The sequence below is a fragment of the Bacillus rossius genome (assembly GCF_032445375.1).
Source record: "Bacillus rossius redtenbacheri isolate Brsri chromosome 9 unlocalized genomic scaffold, Brsri_v3 Brsri_v3_scf9_1, whole genome shotgun sequence".
Taxonomy (NCBI): domain Eukaryota; kingdom Metazoa; phylum Arthropoda; class Insecta; order Phasmatodea; family Bacillidae; genus Bacillus; species Bacillus rossius.
The window spans coordinates 16325101-16343393 of NW_026962012.1; the positions used below are offsets into that span (position 1 = coordinate 16325101).

The 18293-nt window shown below is 41.3% G+C and overlaps 1 protein-coding gene across 2 annotated transcripts in view; it reads right to left on the minus strand.

Annotated features, from left to right (window-relative positions):
- The window catches only part of LOC134542669 (KICSTOR subunit 2-like), a 37963-nt gene extending 24362 nt beyond the window's left edge, over positions 1-13601 (minus strand). Inside the window, exons 1-2 of one of the 2 annotated variants that reach the window (XM_063387106.1) lie at positions 13167-13601; positions 7755-7895 (exon numbers count right to left, since the gene is read on the minus strand). In XM_063387106.1, the coding sequence (XP_063243176.1) occupies positions 7755-7895; positions 13167-13247 (222 nt within the window). In that variant the 5' untranslated portion in view covers positions 13248-13601. The remainder of the gene's footprint in view (positions 1-7754; positions 7896-13166) is intronic. The other variant, XM_063387107.1, reaches the window with a different exon arrangement.
- Between the last annotated feature and the right edge of the window lie 4692 nt (positions 13602-18293).

Here is an 18293-nt window from a genome sequence, read left to right on the forward strand (position 1 = left end):
GTAACCAGTCCAACTGTTTACAGTTATATTATTATTATTATTATTATTATTATTGTAACATTAATTGTATATTTCATGAGCCAATATTATGTATTTAATTATTTTATTGTAAAGAGGACAACCAAAGTATAACAGATATTACACATCTGATTGCCAGAGACAACACACTTTTAACTTCAGGGTCTTCTAAGCATTATTCTTTGGAAACTTTATTCATTTGGTCATAGTTCAGCACTCTTACACGCTAACATCCAAGTTTTATTTCACTATGCAGTCTATTCGGTTTGCTGATAGCCATAGCTCCTTGGTTGTTAGGGACTGAAAGTAAATAGTTATAAGGAGGAAGGAAGAGAGACGCCATCGCCATCTTGCAGCGGGAAGACGTTTCTCGGGCTGGGGCGAACCAAAGCCTTGGTTGCCGCCCGAGGAATTGAAGATTCGCGTCATCCGCGGTCGTGTACTATCTAGAATTCTCCATTCTACGAGTTGGGAGAATAGTATCTAGACTGAATAAGTCTTAGATAGGGAGTATCGGCGACATCAAGTGCCAACTTCCGCGTCTGTCCCGTTTCGTCCCCTTAGTGGTTCCGGATGACTGATGTCAGCGCCAGCTGCGATCGGCCACGACGATTGGTGAGACAGATCCAAATTAAACCAGACTTTTTAGGACGAGAGGGAAGTCGATTCTTCAGCCAGACACCCGGCTACCTCAGATCTTCTGTAGTTCGCCAATTACAGCTTACAGCGTCCAGTGTTCCAGCGTAGCAGCAGACCACCTGGAGGTCCTGGGAAGAGAGCCTCAAGCCTCCGACAGCGTATAGCTAGACCCGGCATGGTATTCAATGTGTTCCAGTGACATCAATAGCATTTAATTACCGACATCTAGTTTTAAACAGAAATTAACATACAAAATATATTATTTTGGTTGTTCTCGCTTAATCACATGTTAACAGTAACTTCACGCCCATATTCAAGGACCCATTAAAATAATATGTTTTTCAGTTATTACTATTTCATTTATAACAAACGTCAGTTAAGTAATGCAAATTTCCACTAGTTACACAACAATACCAAATTTCCTTTTAATAATTACTCTCTGGACAGTAACACAGTGCAGTGACGTGCTAGCTGGATTATCAGTCTGGTAGTCAATCCAGTAGTAGCGTTCCTGATATCCACTGCGAAGAGGGTAGGCGCCCAAAACCCCGCAAGAACACACCAGTAATTAGAGAGTGGCTACCACAATTTGGAGCCAACGTATACTACAGAAGCAGCATATTAACCACAGTTGGCCACACACAAGTTAAATCACAATATCTACCTTCTTTCTACGCTTCATCTCCTATAATTTTTTTTCAAAATTTTTCTCCATAAAGTATTTTTCTTTTAAGTATTCTAGTCTCTGCTCATACCTCGGATCACATTAAATTCTTAGGCTTCCCATAAATTTCTTCTTTCCTCTATAATCTTCATCTTGCTTTTACTTCTGACTTCATCCTTAGGAGACATTTATCATCTTCATTTTTTCCACCTTGTCTTTCTTCATTCTTTGCCCATATCTCGAATTATCTTCAAGTTCTAACGCTTCCCATACACTTCTTCTTTCTTCTACAATCTTCTCTTTTCTATTTCCATCTCCATCCTCAATTATCAACCTTCTTCATATTTTTATTCTGCCATCTTGTCTTTCTTCATTATACCAATGATTGTCAGTTTCTTTCCCATCTCTCTTGTCTTCTTCCAGATAAAAGTTTTCTTGTCAGCCAATATACTGTTGATGTTGTAATAATCCTAATTTTTCCTCCTGAATTCTTCAACATATTAGCCCTTGATATCTTCTGTCATAGCCACTTATAATTTAATCTTTCCCTCAAATCTGGCATCAACGTTTAAGTACAACTTTCCTTTGTAGGGTTATTCCATCGACTTTGCCACTTAAGTGTAGAGTTTCTAGTTTGCCTTTTACCATTATTCATTTTGCACATTGCTCTTATTATAAAAAGTTCTACAACTGCTTTTAAGTGCAAGTTCAGAATGTCTCAGAGTTCCATGCTGGGGATACACAGGTTGCCATTGTTACGTGGTTCATTAATGACTATGACATATATTTACCAAATCCACCTTTTGGTCCATTGCCAGGGAATACTACATTTGGGACTTTGCATTTTTTTCTGCACAAATCAGCACTCTTTCATATTTTAACATATCCATTATTATTTGCAATTTATTTTAAAGTATCTATTTTTCTTCCAAAAATTGAAAATATGATGAACCACAATATAGTTTTCAGGCAACAAGTTCAATTAAAAGGCATATATGATGTTTACTGGATAAGCCAGTAAGTATCATTGTTATATATGTGGGATTTCTCACCCATATAGCGGCTTTAAGAGTATCTCCTTGAGTATATACTTTTCTATGAACACCTATTCCCCTACCTCAGACTACATATGGCTCTTGTATAAAAACTAGAACAAAGTTTTTTTTTTAATTCGAAACCAAAAGTAGTTTTCTAGTCACTACAGCAGATTGCTGCATTTTTAGCTGCTCAATACTAATATCTTGACTCTTATTCATAGGCTACATGATAAAGCTCTCATATTAAGGCTTTCTGATATGATGGATAAGTTTGAAAATCGACCAAGTGGTCATGCAGTCATTTTTTATTTTAGACAGTCCACGTTTCTCCCTTCTTGCTTCTTCAGACATTCAACATATTTGTGCCCAGGTTCTCTACAAGTGATCCATGTTAGCAAACCATGGTATATATCTGCGGTATATCCATGCTATTGGAACTTGTAACATCTTGTGACTGATATATTATTTTTCAAAGCAAACCCAATATATACGGAATTCTCCTCCATTAACCGGTTTCTGATCATAGAGGAACATTCAACTACAATGTGGACCTTCTCTTTGTTATCCTTTGGTCCCTTTCTTATATGTAAAATGCAGTTCTTCATGAATTCTTCATTAGTCAGGTCTATTGCTTCAAAGTTTTGTACACAGATCATATCAACAATTTCGTCATCATCGTGATCTCTCAGAACATCATAGAAAATAATGTGAGGTCTCCTTTTCCTTGGGTTTTTTAAAATGTAGTGCAAAAGTATTGATCTTTTCTGCATTTCTTATCTTATTGACGGTGGCAGTATCTTCAGTCTTGATTAAATTCTTCCTACAGAAAACTTCCATATTCCTTTTATGTGTAATTTATCCTTCAGTGGGTCCAGATTATTAAGTAATTCCATCTTGGTTGTTTCGCTATTTTGTTCCTCCTTCCCGGAAAATATTAGTAATATATCCTTCTTTAATCTTGTCAATTATGTCTCCCTCACAGGAGGTCCTTCAATCTTCATGTTTTGAGGAAAGATGAATAAGTCTGACTTATCACAGCACAGCATGCGAGCATTATCAAGCAACACTTTATCAACTAGTCCTGTTAGTTGAATGATTCTAGGAAGAATGTATTTGGTTGTCACCTTATTTACCTTTGAGATTTCTGTAGTGTTAAAGTTTGTTATTTCTTGACCAGTTTTTCAGAGTTCGCTAAGATTTTCTGTTCATTCCAGTTCATCGAAGTTTAAAACTTAAGTCTCGGTTGATTCTTAAAAAATTTACCTATTTTGCAATTCTCAGTCTCCACCATTCCCATAGCTGGCCTAGTTCAATCCATGTTTTTTATTCAAACAGAATCTTGCCTCAGCAATGGGTGATGGCAAACTGAAGCACAACATTGTCCCCTCGATTTACATCACTGGGAAATGACTTTTCTAGGATTTCTAGTCAATTTTATAACTTTCAGTGACCGATTCCACCTTCCCTGACTTTTTCCTCATTTTCTCTGACTTTCCAGAATGTGGCTAACCTGTCAACTAACCACGTCAAACAGATGCCAGTTCAGCAGTGCGGTGTCAATTTTATAGGTTAGGTTTGCACAAACGCTCAAATGCCCATTGTCAACTTGACGCCGACCGCCGGTGCTCCCTCTGGTTCGCACAGGCCGTTATGTCACAACAACACTTACTCTTAAGTGCATCAAACACGCCCGAGCGTGATGTCCGCCGAGTGTGTAAAAGTGCGCCGCGACAAACACCAAAGCGACAACAGCGCCCGGCCGGGTGTGGCAATGCGCCGAATTAAATATGTAATTATTCTGTTCAAATCAAAAACAACTAATTTAATAACAATTTAAAACATAATTAATTTAAGGGAAATCATGTCTAATTGTTTTATAATCATATATTGTGTAACATGTCTTTTAAGCCCAAAACTGGCCGGAGCTGTTTTCCCGCGCTCCACGCGTTTAGGCGCGAGGCCGCAGGGCGGTCTCGAACTCAGTTACCGTCGGGAGCTCGCAGGGGTCGGACGCTCCGCGAACGCAGAGCCATCAACTTTCGCGCTACATCCACATATCAGCAATAGTGTAAGTTTTAAAATCCTTTTACCAGCTCTGCGCCGACCCCACCCAGTCGCACAATATTTCGTGCGACTCGTAACTAATTAATTTTATCCCAACAGGGAACTTTACATTTTCTACGTAATTTCGTGTCCAGAGATTAAGGACAGCGTAATTGAGTTACGCAGTTTCGGCTTCACAGCCACTTAATTGTTATCATCGAAGACTTTTAGCAACGTGTGTCGAGTTCTTACTCGTTAACTTTCGCCTTATAACTTTCATCGTCTGTAAATGTGTAACTTGTAATGTGCAATCTAACCGAGTAATTTCCAATTAGAAAGTGACTGTAACGTGTATGATTCCAGCATACTGGGTTACGTACTTTTCGGGACCTCAATATTTCGCCATAGGTTAGATTGCAAATAACTTTGAAACGTCCGTTTGTATGTGCTGTTTTTCATGTTAACGCAACTGCCTGTAGAAGTTCTTGCAGCACAGGAGATCTGTGGCTATCCGCCGCACAATTTACATTTATAATCGGCCACTGTATAAGTCCGTATACACCACTTGGCAACCTATCCTGGTCGCGCATACCGTTTACGTAGAGAAATACGCGTGTCGCAGCGGTCAGACAACAGAAGCGGCCAGTACCTGGACCAATAAGTGTATCGGTTCTGAATAAATGCAGTGTCGTGTCAAATCGTTTACCAGTTATTTATAAGGCGTCCTGGGTGGCCTGAACAGCCCGGGTAGGTTTCGAACAGCGACGCGCTCCTGCCTGCAGCCACGAGGCCGAACCCCCGTTAAAACCCCTGAGATCACTTTCAACCTTAATAATCAATTTAAAAATTTAGACAGGCAGCGGGAGTGGCGTCAAACTCATTATGTACAAGAAGTGGATGACTTCAGTCTATGAGAACAAAAATCCATTTGGAGTTTTTTGATACACTGGTACCTCCCGAGATTTTTATAGAATGAGTCCATAAATAAAATGAAATGTGTCTCAAATGAATATCTGAGCCATATGATAAAGATCTACCAGTTGGAGGTTGTTTGAAGCTACAACTTCAGGCCAAAGGTAGTAAAAGGCTAGCATTAATGTATGTGATATCAGGCTTGAAAACATCCATATTAGGGGAGTTTGGAAAACCTGGTTATAGTTAGTTTCCAGGAAGAAGAACAATGCATATTATCACAAGAACAATGCATTAAAAATGAGGATCAGCAGTTAAGTACAGTGATTGGTAAACTTTTCATCACAGGCTGTTCCATGAAATATTAGAGCCTCTTATTTTTTTTTTATTTCTCAAAAAAAAAAAAAGCTCAGTGTGTTAGGGAAATGCACAGAGAATGGCTGGCTTTTGGAAAAAATAAATAAATAAATTATGCTTTCAGAGACACCTACCCTACCACATTTCGACTCAAGGTTTTCAACCATGTATAATTCTGAGGAAGATACAAGTTCATTTGGGCCAGGGTGCTGCATCATGCAACAGTCCGGAAATTCAAGGCGGGAGATAGCATACGGCTTCTGTGTACCTTCGGCAGTTGAGAAACATTACTCACTAATAGAAAAAGAGACCTTAGTTCTTGCATGGGGAGTAAGTATACCTATCATTCTAAACCACAGTAGCCTATTTACTGGATATACTTATTCTATAAACCCAGAGCGTAGGAAACATTAATTTGAGAAGGGGAGGGATAGAACCACTTCTCCTGCTGTTTGCTTTCAAATTCTTTCTTTTTTGTTTCTGGATATAATAAGATTTTTTTATTTTATTTTTTATTTTGGGAGGGAAGGATATTTATTACCATCTCCCCATCCCCACTATTTCACCCCTGCTAGAAACAGACCATAAACCTTTGTTACAGGCCTCACATACTGAACCCCTAGATGAGTTTAACACCTAGGTTGCAGCAATTCTGTATTCAATTGTTGAGATATAGTTAATTCATTTCAACATGTGCCAGAGAAAGATTTGATTGCTGCAGATTCTTTGGCACGTAATCCCATGGTTTCTGTAGACAAACAGTACAAAGACGAATTGACACAGGAAGCAGTCCACAAACACTATCACAGACTAGTTTCTAGCTACTATTTTTAACTAACAAGTGAGAAGGGGTCCAGCGAGCATTAAGCTAGAACAGTAGGTAAATGAAAACAGGCAAGCCCGGAAGGGCTGAACTGACAGTAGAAGTACACATAAAGTATCAGTCAAAACATTAAATTATTATTGAGGGTAAGTGTTTATCGTAGGTTTGTGTTCAATCATCCTCGCTGCAGCATAAGTGTAGAATTAATTCATGAAGGACACCAGGGCATGACCAAATGTCGTGAAACAACGAAGTTATCTGTTTGGTGGATTGAGTTATCTGCAATGATAAGAGGACTTGACACACAACTGCCTACAGTGTGAGGAGTACCGTCCACACAGGGTAGACATTATTTGCATGAAACATTCAGAAAACTGAGCTACACAGATCTAAAAGGGAGGTTAAGACATCTGCATGGCTAAGTGATTAAGTTAAGGCCCTTGCCTACCTGGGCACACACGTGGTTGCAGAGCTTCAGAAGAGTCCAGGCAATTTTAAAACTGCTGAAGATATCAGAGGTGCTTGTTCATGAAAAGTGTTTAAGAATGCACTAAGGGCAGATAAGTAGTTCTGTTCTGTATTTTATTTTTTAAACTACATTTTTAGGAGAGTGAAAAGGGCTAAAAAGTGTGTCTTCAGAATAACATTTAGATATGAAACGCCCAGTACAGATTCTTGATAATACTCAACGGCCTTGCATTACACCTTTATCTTAATTTCTCTGCCACCTAATGTTATGGTTGCTATTCAAATTTATTATTTTCCTTTGCATAAGAAGAAGATTGCACGGCAGTTTAAAGCCTTGCACTTAAAGGTGATACTACTCTCGAAGCAACAACTAGTGTCACACTTTTCATACCGACTCACTAACACAGATACACCCCTGACTAGGCAGGCCTCTTAAATAATATCACACAGAGTTTGTTAAAGGATTTAACATTATGTAAATTTTGTAATTGAAATGGGTACTTGAAAATGTAAAACATACTTGTTTGTTAAATTTGATTGTTGAAGTTCTTGTAATTGTGAAGTGGACATATAGTGTCTTGCAGCAGCAAGATGGTGCCCTAGATTTATAGCTGACTTGCCTGTGGTTAATATCGTAAGTACAGGCATTATTGTCCCCAACCCTAGCAAGAGTAAACTTTTAGAATAAAAGGATATTAAAATAATAAAATTGGTCAGAAATCTATTATTTAAAAATTCACAGTATCTACACGGTAAAATGAGGAAATGGAGAGCTCAGAAAAACAGAACATACGTCTTTCCGGAGGAAGCCCTTGTTGCGTGGAAGAAAGAAGCCCAGATCCATGTATGACCGCTCTGCAGCAGCCAACTGAGGCAGCAGTGTTACCAGCGTGTGCCATGGTCCCGACTGAGGCTGTGCCACTCGCTGCTGCTCCTGCAAGCAACACACATCACCCTTGCTGCTTCTCCTGCAAGCAACACACATCACCCTCGCTGCTGCTCCTGCAAGCAACAACACACATCACCCTCGCTGCTTCTCCTGCAAGCAACACACAACACCCTCGCTGCTTCTCCTGCAAGCAACACACATCACCCTCGCTGCTTCTCCTGCAAGCAACAACACACATCACCCTCGCTGCTTCTCCTGCAAGCAACACACATCAACCTTGCTGCTGCTCCTGCAAGCAACACACATCAACCTTGCTGCTGCTCCTGCAAGCAACACACATCACCCTCGCTGCTTCTCCTGCAAGCAACACACATCACCCTCGCTGCTTCTCCTGCAAGCAACACACATCACCCTCGCTGCTTCTCCTGCAAGCAACACACATCACCCTTGCTGCTTCTCCTGCAAGCAACAACACACATCACCCTCGCTGCTTCTCCTGCAAGCAACAACACACATCACCCTCGCTGCTTCTCCTGCAAGCAACACACATCAACCTTGCTGCTGCTCCTGCAAGCAACACACATGACCCTCGCTGCTTCTCCTGCAAGCAACACACATCACCCTCGCTGCTTCTCCTGCAAGCAACAACACACATCACCCTCGCTGCTTCTCCTGCAACCAACACACATCACCCTCGCTGCTTCTCCTGCAAGCAACACACATCACCCTCGCTGCTTCTCCTGCAAGCAACACACATCAACCTTGCTGCTGCTCCTGCAAGCAACACACATCACCCTCGCTGCTTCTCCTGCAAGCAACACACATCACCCTCGCTGCTTCTCCTGAAAGCAACACACATCACCCTCGCTGCTTCTCCTGCAAGCAACAACACACATCACCCTCGCTGCTTCTCCTGCAAGCAACACACATCACCCTCGCTGCTTCTCCTGCAAGCAACACACATCACCCTCGCTGCTTCTCCTGCAAGCAACAACACACATCACCCTCGCTGCTTCTCCTGCAAGCAACACACATCAACCTTGCTGCTTCTCCTGCAAGCAACACACATCACCCTCGCTGCTTCTCCTGCAAGCAACACACATCAACCTTGCTGCTGCTCCTGCAAGCAACACACATCACCCTCGCTGCTTCTCCTGCAAGCAACAACACACATCACCCTCACTGCTTCTCCTGCAAGCAACACACATCAACCTTGCTGCTGCTCCTGCAAACAACACACATCACCCTCGCTGCTTCTCCTGCAAGCAACAACACACATCACCCTCGCTGCTTCTCCTGCAAGCAACACACATCACCCTCGCTGCTTCTCCTGCAAGCAACAACACACATCACCCTCACTGCTTCTCCTGCAAGAAACACACATCACCCTTGCTGCTTCTCCTGCAAGCAACACACATCAACCTTGCTGCTGCTCCTGCAAGCAACACACATCACCCTCGCTGCTTCTCCTGCAAGCAACAACACACATCACCCTTGCTGCTTCTCCTGCAAGCAACACACATCAACCTTGCTGCTGCTCCTGCAAACAACACACATCACCCTCGCTGCTTCTCCTGCAAGCAACAACACACATCACCCTCGCTGCTTCTCCTGCAAGCAACAACACACATCACCCTCGCTGCTTCTCCTGCAAGCAACAACACACATCACCCTCACTGCTTCTCCTGCAAGAAACACACATCACCCTTGCTGCTTCTCCTGCAAGCAACACACATCAACCTTGCTGCTGCTCCTGCAAGCAACACACATCACCCTCGCTGCTTCTCCTGCAAGCAACAACACACATCACCCTCGCTGCTTCTCCTGCAAGCAACAACGCACATCACCCTTGCTGCTTCTCCTGCAAGCAACAACGCACATCACCCTTGCTGCTTCTCTTGCAAGCAACACACATCAACCTTGCTGCTTCTCCTGCAAGCAACAACACACATCACCCTCGCTGCTTCTCCTGCAAGCAACAACACACATCACCCTCGCTGCTTCTCCTGCAAGCAACACACATCAACCTTGCTGCTGCTCCTGCAAGCAACACACATGACCCTCGCTGCTTCTCCTGCAAGCAACACACATCACCCTCGCTGCTTCTCCTGCAAGCAACAACACACATCACCCTCACTGCTTCTCCTGCAAGCAACACACATCAACCTTGCTGCTGCTCCTGCAAGCAACACACATCATCCTCACTGCTTCTCCTGCAAGCAACAACACACATCACCCTTGCTGCTTCTCCTGCAAGCAAAAACACACATCACCCTCGCTGCTTCTCCTGCAAGCAACAACACACATCACCCTTGCTGCTTCTCCTGCAAGCAAAAACACACATCACCCTTGCTGCTTCTCCTGCTAGCAAAAACACACATCACCCTCACTGCTTCTCCTGCAAGCCACAACGCACATCACCCTTGCTGCTTCTCCTGCAAGCAACACACATCAACCTTGCTGCTGCTCCTGCAAGCAACACACATCACCCTCACTGCTTCTCCTGCAAGCTACACACATCACTCTCGTTGCTTCTCCTGCAAGCAACAACACACATCACCCTTGCTGCTTCTCCGGCAAGCAACAACACACATCACCCTTAATGCTGCTCCTGCAAGCAACACAAATCACCCTTGCTGCTGCAAGAAAAACACACAAGTCTCCCCGTATATCTGCTTTCTTTTTGTTTTTGTGATGCATATGCACTGTTATTGTTCCCAGGGCCGCAACTAGAGTCTCTGGCACCCGGGGCATGAATGGATTCATGCGGCCCCCCCCCCCCCCCTTTTTTTTTGCACATACCACACCAATAAAGCTGGGGGTGGGGGGGCCCACCCACGGAAAAATGGTGCTATTTAAGCATCTTCCATACCTACATGTAACAGTTTCTGTGCTACTGTACCTTCCATGCATGAACCCACTATGTCCATAAAGTAGTCCGTATAATCACTAGACTTGTTTATTAAATATATGTTGAGACGTTATATTGTAAATCAGATTAGACATTCCTGGCATGCAAGTTAAAAAAACTTTTTACCAGTTACCAGTTGTAGTAGGAAGGAATTACAAAGCAAGCGATTTCGGCGCCCCCACAGCTTTGCGCCCGGGGCGTATGCCCCGCTTGCTCCCCCCTAGTTGCGGCCCTGATTGTTCCTAACCCAAACCAGAGCTTATATCTGTCTCATTTTGGTTGTAGCTTTTTCTGTGTAATTGCCTGATGTTAATAATAATATTTTCCTAATTTTTGTATTTTCAAAGTAATTATTTTTGTCGTACCAATATGTGAACATTAGGTAGTGTGTTTAAATGTAATGTACATTCTTGTCATTTAAATTTCTTTTAGTTTCTTAAACCTAAATTTTTTTTTTAAATTATTGTTTAGGAAGTCTCCAGCTACTTTTTTTTTTATATATATTTGTGTTTTCTCTGTAGAGTATCCTCCCCATGACTGATTGTCCTTAGCTGTGTTATCATATGTTTAGTCACAAATTGTTTAAATTTTCAATAATTACATTTCCTGAAAATTTCTTTCCAGTGATAATGTGATCACCTCAGGCTCTTTGCCGATCATAGAGGCCCAGATAACTTTTCCACGTACATAATGCAGCCATTGGGTTCACTTATATTTACATGGTTTTAGTATTAATTATGAATTGTTATTTCTAGACCCCTTTGAATTGTCAAATAATATGTATTGTGGTATATTAAATTTTGCAAATATTTGACACGCCATGTTTTTTGAGTATTCAGGTTTTTTTCCTATGTAGGTATTCTCTGAAATATATACCAGTTTTGTAATGTTGCATTAATTCTAAACACCAGGACTGTCGACTAAGGGCCCAGGGACATAAATTTTTTCGTGCTTCTTCCCATTACTTAATATACAATTATTTAAACCCTAACTTTTAAAAAAAACTATTTTCTAAATGTTACCCTGGCCATAACTGTAGGGTGATTTGCATGTAATACATAAGTTTCCAATGGATTTTATTAGCGATAGACTTGTAATTGCTATCCACTCAGGATAAACAATTGCATGTGAAAAAATTTTTTTAACTTACTTGGGTTGCGTGCTTTGGGCCCAGGCCCCAGAATTCCCCCTTCCCCCCCCCCCCCCCCGCGCCAAATTCAACGGCTCTACTAAACACCCTTGATAATTAAGGTACTTATTGTAATGTCTTTCATAATTATTGTGTATTTGCGATCATAGATTCATTTTGTAGTATATGTGCACATGTTAACTAACATATTCTTTACATTTATCATTTATTTTCTGTACTTGTTTAAGAAGTAAATTTACGTAAGATAGAGTTTTAAATTTGCCATTTGAGTTTGAACATTTTTCCAGTCTACAATGTACTACCTACTAATTTTATTGCTTATCTAATGCGTTGTAAGCTAAATGTTACAGTTTTAAGGGATTGTGATATTTCTGCGCCCTAGGGCAGACAGTGTCCTCGTAGTTTCAGGGCTCCCGCGCACAAGAATTAGGCCTACTGAAAAACATGGCTCGACGAACTACCGGCTCTGGCTGGTGACCAGCAACTGTCTCCCTGTTGGGTGACGGCCAGCTGGCAGTTGACCAGACGGGGCATGTGAAGGGAGTACATGGCGAGCTACACTTGGACATGCATGTGTCCTTGGTACACCATAAAAACTTATTTTTCATTCATACACTTAAGTGCCATTACTGATTTTTTATTCATAAAATATCAAAGATGACCGTAAGCATGGCAGCGCCTGTTATGTCCATGATCATTTGACATAATAAATTAAAACAGCAAGCATCATGTACCACAGGATGATGCCATTAATATCGAGGGATAACCTTAGATACATTATACGGAACAATTACTGTACAGTAAAATGGTTCGAATGGTTAACAGTCAGTTGGCTACATTTCAAATACTGTTAAATAACGTAATTTTTAGTTGTATTCAATTAACTACACTGAAAAACTGTTATATGATTTTAATGGTAGTTAGGTTAGAATGCTACATTTAAAATACTGTTAAGTTGTGGGTTAGGTTAAATTCACATTTAAAATACTATTAAATTGTATAAATTGTTGGTCACGTTACGTTAGCCACAAAAAAAATATTTCAGAATCATATGACCGGTTCGTTAGGTTAGGTTACGTTAGCTACATAAAAAAATATTGCAAAAACCTTTTTAAGGTTAGTTAAATTAGTTTGCGACATATTTACAAAAAAAACTGCGATATTCAATAGGTTCTAGTTCTCAAATATGCCATTTTCGGAATTATTCAATTTTCAAAACAGCACCTACAATAGGTAATAACATTAAAAAAATTACCAGACGCTCTTTTGCTTTATCAAAATTGAGCTGGGATACATGACTAAAGAATGTTATGAGAAATTCTTCTTCCGGGTCCATTTGACTGGTCTTACACTAAAACTTTAAATTTCATAAAGGTCCATTTGACTGGCACTATACTTTAATTTAAAACTGAAATGTATAAATATAGGAAACTCAGGAACTTAAACATGGCGAACTCAGACAACACCTGGCTCCCGCGATGGGAAGGGAAGCCTACTTTTTTTTTTATTTTTTTTTTATTTGTTATGTGGCCTACAGCTTTTCGCCAACAACCAAAGGGTCATCATATTCAGCGTGAATCTCAATTTCGAGTCATTATCAAATATCAGAATATATATGTTACACCCATGCCTTACCCGGGACTCGAACCCAGGACCCCTCGCACCGTAAGCCGGTGTGCATCCAACTACGCTACGGAGGTCGGCAAAGGAAGCCTACAATTCACTCGTCCTTCTGGACATACCCGAATACTCACGTTGGCAAACCAGCTTTTCACAGACGAGAGAGCCAAACGCAAGATCGTGCATCTTCGGGTTTTTCAAGTTGAATGTGACTTCCAACAAGGTTTTTGTAGATTGAGAAAACTTGTTTAGATTATGAATACTCTATTTCAAAAAAATGTATGGAGTACAAATTCATCACAACCATATTTCCAACGACCTGGGAAAATCTGTGCGAGACTGCCCATTATAATAAAAAAGTGAATTTGAATTTCGCGGGCGTTTTTAAAATCAAGCAGGTAGCAGGGCTAAGGGTACGCACACAAAGGAAGCAGGTTTCCTGCTAGCGGACTGCCGGCGCCGATCGGCGCGGAAAGTCGGCGCCGGTGCAGCACACAGAAGACGCATGCAAAAGCAGGTGAACCAGCCAGTCGTGCAGCAGATTTCGTGGGAGAAATATGTCGTCCAGTTCGTCATTCGAAGAAGAATTTATTATTTTGGATAGTTTAACACTAAAAGTTAAAAGAGACAAAACCAATGTGCACCCAATAAACAGGGGCAGATACAGGCATGGTGAATATCATACTTTATTTAAGGATTTGAAGACACATAAAGAAAGATTTTTCCAGTATATAAGAATGACGCATGGGGCATTTGAGTACATATTAAATAAAGTGGAGCAGCGGTTGACAAAGACATGGTGTAATTGGCACACGCAGCCCATTCTGCCAGAAGAGAGACTAGTTATTACATTAAGGTAAGTTGTATGTATTGTACATGTTTCCTCTGTGCTGAACTAAACTGCAACAAAACATAATTGATAAGGCTACAGTGGCTATTTTATATTTTTTTGATATATTCCATGTTATCAACAAGCCTATATTGTCATACATTGCACCAGTAACCATATGCCTGTAGCATTAGTAACCTACAGTTTTTCCTACATACCAATGAAAGCTATGTCGCACAGTAAAATATTAATACCTATTGAAGTTTGTGTTAGTAGCTGTTGACAAAGTATCATACGTAATGTTTTCTTGTGATTGATAAAGCACCGGGGTAGTTGAACGTAGAACCTGCAGGGTGGTTTCTGGGCCAGCAGGAGGTGAACAGTGGCAGGAAAGCTGCGAGTGCTGAGGTGAGGAAAAGTCCTGATGGTATGCAAATTGTTCTACGAGTTCTTGTACCTTACTTCTAAACGATAATTTACGCAAATCCGGTATTTTTCTCACATGAGGGAGTAAACTCTTGAAGATCTTTATCATCATGTTGCCTTGCTGCTTTTGCTTGAAGGTATTGCAGTTTCTGTTTTTCCAGGTTCAATATAGACTCGTTAAATATTTCTGTAGATCCGCGCTTCCTTTTTCCTGCTGGTGTAAATGGAATCGACGGTGACATTACAGAATGTGTGGCACTACTGTCATCGTAAACTGTTTCTATGCAGTCTTCTTTTGCGAGCTCGACAATATCTACACTGTCTCCTTGCTCGCTTATGGATGCTGTGTCAGAGGCAAGGACCGAAGTTTCGTCTGATTCCACTGGTGATTTAGATGGCATATTCCTCTCCATAGGATCTGTAGATGGAATCTTGCATAGATTTCCTGAGCTCTGTCTTGCGGAAACAATGTCTTTCAGGAAGAGCAGTGACCGAAAATACGGCCACTTAGACACATGGCCAGAACCTCCACCATCCCCTGATCGCGAAGGGGGTATTTTTCCCAGTTCTACTGCAAACTGGTCCCTGAGATATTTCCATTTTTTTCTGGCGGTATTTTCTGAAACAAAATAAATAACAATCCTATTATAGTACTTGTTTGACACATATATTTACCAACTGCTAAATTTAATTATTTGTTTCAGGTATTTGGCAACTGGAGCCTCTTTCAAATCTCTTTCGTTTTCATTCCGAATGGGAGCATCTACCGTCGGGAAAATCGATGCAGAGACTGTTACCGTTATATGAGAGGTTCTACAACCAGAACACATGCCAGTGCCAACAAAGCAAATGTTGGAAATTATTGCCGAGGACTATTTCAAGATTTGGAACTTTCCCAACACGTTTGGTGCAATCGATGGCAAACATGTTCGTGTGTTATGTCCAAAGAATTCTGGTTCAATGTTTTTTAATTACAAAAAGTATTTTTCCGTTGTCCTCCAAGGTGTAGCGGACGCAAATTACATATTGATAACAATAGAAATAGGAGGGTATGGCAAACAAAGTGATGGGGGTACATTTCACGCATCGGACTTATATAAGTTACTGAGCAACGACCAACTTGACATTCCAGAACCCGCATGTCTCCCCGGAACAAACATGAAAGCTCCGTTTGTATTAATTGGAGATGAAGCATACCCTCTTCTCCCTTTCCTATTAAAACCATATGGCGGCAACAATTTAACAATTCAACAGGAATGCTTTAACAAAAGGTTAAGTAGGGCCAGGAAATTTGTTGAATGCACTTTTGGCATACTATATTCAAAATGGAGAATACTATCGAAATGTATCGAAACTGACGTTACTGTTGCAGATAGTGTCATTAAGTGCATATGTATTTTGCATAATACCATTCTCGACAAAGAAGGCTCTGCAAGACACCTCGATGATATCCAAGCTACTGCTGAAAGACATCAACCAAGGTACGGTGCCGGAAGACCCACAAATGCCGGTAAAACGATCAGAGATTGTTTTACAACATATTTTGCAAACAATCCGTTGGTGTACAACTACTAGATTCAATGGTGCAGACATGTGCATGTACATTTAGGCGTATAAATAATGGGACAGTACTGAGTCGTGTCAATTTATGTTTTAACTTGTTGCTGCAAACAAGTCATGTGATTTTGTTTATTGCTAATGTTATATCTTTGTATTACTTGATTATTTAATAGCGGAAATTCATAACATGTTGTTTTCAGTTTGTCCGATATAGACCTATGCTTAATGATCTAGGGACATATGTAAACAATTGGTAATATGTCTGCAAATAGTGAATATAACTAGTTTTGGCTTGTTCTGCAATTTTCAGTTAATAATTTGTTTAAAGGGGTTAAGTGCTATAAGATTTAATTACAAAGAGACAGATTTGAAAGATGTCTGAGGATAATATTATTGAATTATCCAACGTTTTAATAGCTCACATGATCCGCATCATTTAGGTTGATAAAAATATGAGTTCATATAACCAGTAATGGAAATGTTTAAAGATAATTACAATTAATTGTTGTGTTTTATGTATTTTGAACCATTAAAATGGGGGACAAACAAGATAGAATTGTACTTCTGAATTTCAATGTATCACACAAACATTAAGTTACATTTGGACTATTTACTGTACTCAGTGTACAGTAACGTAAAAATTAATAATACTTATATTGTGCAAATTAAATATTATATTTATTTTATGTGATCACTCGTTAACACTACATCAGGGTGCCGTCGTCCGGGGTCTCGGGCTCGAGTCCCGGTGTGGCTCCTAGTGGGAAAAGGCGGTTCTTGCTACGTATTGTCCGGGTGGGCGCCAGACTAGCTCGGTTCTAGTCGTGAGTTTGGGGGTCGTGGATGTATGTGCCCCTGCGTGGCCCACTAGGGCCGGCGGCGGTGTTGCGTGAGATGATTTTCAATAAGAGGCGTGGAGTTAAGGTGGTGGTGTCGTACCTTTTATTCATAGGAACGAGTCGTACACAATACAACACTCTACAGAGGTCCCCGGGGGGGGGTTTACTCGTTATTCCGTGGCGCCGTATGGTTTGTGTTCCGCGTTATGTGGCCTCGGACGCTGCTACGTCTCATACGTCTCACTGGTTACACGGGTAACGTAATTTCGTAACACAAAGGCGGGACACAAAATACACTGAATTAAGGGGGTGCGCACAAGTTACGTGGCACTCGTTACTCGGGTAACGTAAGTTAGCAATACAAAGTACGGGACACAAAAATACACTGAATTAAGGGGGCGCGCACAAATTACGTGGCACTCGTTACTCGGGTAACGTAAGTTAGCAATACAAAGTACGGGACACAAAAATACACTGAATTAAGGGGGCGCGCACAAATTACGTGGCACTCGTTACTCGGGTAACGTAAGTTAGCAATACAAAGTACGAGACACAAAAATACACTGAATTAAGGGGGCGCGCACAAGTTACGTGGCACTCGTTACTCGGGTAACGTAAGTTAGCAATACAAAATACGGGATACAAAAATACACTGAATTAAGGGGGTGGACGATTGGAGACGGCCAATCCCGTATGCAAATGTCTCGGCGCGGGTGTTGTGCCCACTGTGGTGAAACACGCACCGCAATTAAGTTTGTCCAAGTTCCCTTGCGGGTTTGTGGTCAGCGCCGTGCGCGTGACCTTAAATAAAGTTCTGTAAGTTGCGGGAGGCGGCCCGTGCCGTATACTGAAGAGCAGCCCCGTTGACCAAGTGTGGTGCGGGGTGTCTTTAAATTGATGCGGCCGGATTAGGTCCTGGACCGAAAAAAGGGACCGGGTACTCACGGAGAGGTTAAGTAATAAAAGGGGTTCTGTTAATTAGTGACTATATTTACCGGACGTTACTTTCAATGTAGACAAAGGATGTTGCCTCTCCGTGGGACGTAGGTCCGCCCCGGTCCGTGAGCTGCGCTGAACTGCCGAACTGGCATGGCGTCCGAGGGAGGCT